Raw genomic sequence first — 3,169 nt, 5'->3', positions numbered from 1 at the left:
AGACTTACATATAATTCGAAATATTTTTGTACTCCCGTATTTTCGTAATTTTGTTGTCAAAGGACATATAAATATTGCTTTAATTATGTTTGGAATAACATATTTAAGTAATCATTAGAAATATAATTAAATTTAATACAAATTATACAGAACATTCTATTAGAGCGATGAATATTGTACGTGTTACACATGACATATCGGTCTATTAAAATACCAATTTATGAAAATAAGAATTACACCTGTATTATATGTTATGCATTAAATTGCAGAAATGAGTAATTTTATGAAATAAATTCTTAAAATCCCTAGTTTTCGACCAATGATGATATAGGTGCATTAAGAAATTCCAGTGTACATAGAGAATAGAAAAAGTTTTTTTATCATAAGACCAATGAAAACATACTTGCATACAAGGTAAAACTTAAAGTCAAGCCTTTCCAATGTACATATACATTATAGTTTATGCATGAATATGCAATATCAAAACAGCAGATTAAGGGCGGCGTGCGATAAACATATAAAAATATTAAAATAATCGCATTAAATGTGCAGTAACAATGAGAATGGCGTACAACGAGAACAAAACGTATCAAAGCTCGTGTATACGAGCAGAAATGAAATTTGACTGACCGATGATTTAAACAACAAATCAACCGGCACAAACCGTGCTTAAAGGCGTTGTCAATGTAATAGACGTTTATCATATTACTAGTTGCAATAAATTTATGAAGTGGTTCTTGAAATTTTTAACCGTAATTTCTATGTTAAAACCTATATAAATGATTTTCGTTGATTGTATATGGTGCATTTAAGCATCAATGTGGATGAAAGTAATGAAAGAATGTATATTAATATTACTGATAATTTTATTAGCTGATTATCATCTAAAAGCAACATGTGAAGGATGTACTCTGAGAAACTTTAAATTAAACCATCCATATAATCGCTGTGGTACAGTGTATTATAGTCTGATTTATATTTTATAAACTTTTGCTGGGGGTAGAAACAAAATAGAGACATAAACGAGTCTCTCGAAAGAATGGGAAATAAAAGTAGTTGCTGCGTTTATTCCAGTCCTCAAGTTGGACGTAAGGAATTAGGATCTGAAGGTGTTACACGTGGTCTTGAAGAACATCTACCTGAAGGTGGAATTAGCATTAATAATTTACAACATATTAGTGAACGTGAGCCAGAAGACTGGGATTCAGATCCATCATTACACCCTTGTGCTGGTACTATTTTCATGGAACGATCTAAACAAGCTATTGAAAGTATGTTTATTTCATTTTTAATTTTTGTATTATTATTGTTGATGGATTACATTTGAATTGCATTATGTCATTAAAACAGTATAGCAATGATTATAATCCTAAAAATTATATCTTTAAGATTACAATTCATTAAATATTCAATAATATGTTATTACATATATAACATATGATGCAGTACATATAAGATATAGTTTGTATATTGTAAATTTTATGTAGTTAGAACTCTAGTGTCAGTTATTTTTATACTAATGTGTTTGAAAAATAAATTTTTTCAGATGGCATGGTAAGAAAAAAGAGTCAGCACCAAATTGCAGACATAAGGCCTTTAAAAAAAAGTAGCAGCTGCAGTACAATATACTTAGATGACAGTACCGTCTCACAACCTAATCTCAAAAATACTGTGAAATGCGTTGCCTTAGCTGTTTATTATCACATTAAAAATAGAACCTCACAGCGACAGATTGATATATTTGATGAGAAACTTCATCCTTTAACGGTAATCTAATTGTATATATATTTGGTAGATTATATTTAAAAGTACATGTAAATTTAATTAAATAATGTTATAAGTTTCTTGGCTTTTAATCTTTATAAATAATAATATTTTATTTACTTTAAAATTCATTAATATGTTTTGTATAAGAGAAAAGGTATTTTATTATGTAATAAAGAAAAGAAAAAGGGTCGTTCTTATATTTTTTTCTTTAACTAATTTATATATATTTTTTTTTTTATGAATATGGAAATTCTTATTTAAAATTTTATTTTGCATAAAAAACTGTTAACATATTTTATTAACATAACGTATTAACAGTTTTTTTTTATTGTTTATCAGTTTTGGAAAACAATTGTAATTTTAGTATCAGATTTATATTTAGATAAAAGGAAATTATTACAATATTTTTAATAAACAAAGAATGCTACAATTTATACTTTGAAAATTTTTACGAAATTTAGAAAAATAATACAAAGATTTAATTTCAGTATGTATGTTTTATGAATAAAAAAAATTAATTTTAGTTGTAATTGCAAGTTTTTCTAGCTTTTATTTTGTATAATTAAATTTTGTTTGACTTTATTATTTAATGAGTAAAGATGCTGTAATTGTAATTACCTCTAGAAAGAAATGCTTTGTATAGAACAAAAATTTAAAAAGTTACAGACTCAAGGATTCAAATATCAAGTTTGTAGTTATAAAGTAACTTCTTTACCACACTTCCTTGTAAAGTATTTAAACTCAAGAACTTTTATGCGAAAAATATAAGTTATCTAAAAAAGTTATTTTAAAAAAAAGAATCATGCATGAAAATGAAGTATTCTACAAAATATCACTGTTTGTATAGTTTTAACACTTCAAATTCTTTTAAAATTTTTGATGGACTACTTATAAAATCTTTTAACAAGTTTAAAAATACATCTATTTGTAGAGGGAAGGTGTTACAGAAGATTATGATAAACAGAATCCAGAACATAAACAAATTTACAAGTTTGTGAGGACATTGTTTAATGCTGCTCAACTTACAGCTGAATGTGCCATTATAACATTAGTTTACTTAGAACGCCTGCTTACTTATGCAGAAATAGATATAACACCAGCTAATTGGAAACGAATAGTACTTGGAGCTATTTTATTAGCATCAAAAGTTTGGGATGATCAGGCAGTATGGAATGTAGATTACTGTCAAATTCTTAAAGATATTACAGTAGAAGATATGTGAGTTCATGTTTGTTTTACTGTTATTAAATGTGTGTAAAATATACTTTATTAAATACTTAATATTTATTTAGGAATGAATTGGAAAGACAGTTTCTGGAAATGCTGCAGTTCAATATAAATGTTCCTTCAAGCGTGTATGCTAAATATTATTTTGACCTGCGCACACTTGCAGAAGCAAATG

General features: G+C 26.5%; 1 protein-coding gene across 1 annotated transcript in view; it reads left to right on the top strand.

The window, feature by feature from the left end:
* Positions 1-916: 916 nt before the first annotated feature.
* The window catches only part of LOC108579095 (cyclin-Y-like protein 1-B), a 2,420-nt gene continuing 167 nt past the window's right edge, over positions 917-3,169 (top strand). The window contains exons 1-4 of the mRNA XM_017942538.1: positions 917-1,271; positions 1,547-1,767; positions 2,699-2,985; positions 3,060-3,169. The exon at positions 3,060-3,169 is cut by the window's right edge and continues 167 nt beyond it. Coding sequence (XP_017798027.1) covers positions 1,040-1,271; positions 1,547-1,767; positions 2,699-2,985; positions 3,060-3,169 — 850 coding nt within the window. The 5' untranslated portion in view covers positions 917-1,039. The remainder of the gene's footprint in view (positions 1,272-1,546; positions 1,768-2,698; positions 2,986-3,059) is intronic.

This window comes from Habropoda laboriosa, unplaced genomic scaffold (genome assembly GCF_001263275.1).
Source record: "Habropoda laboriosa isolate 0110345459 unplaced genomic scaffold, ASM126327v1 scaffold42, whole genome shotgun sequence".
Classification (NCBI taxonomy): Eukaryota; Metazoa; Arthropoda; class Insecta; order Hymenoptera; family Apidae; genus Habropoda; species Habropoda laboriosa.
This window is presented reverse-complemented; position numbering and strand designations above follow the sequence as displayed.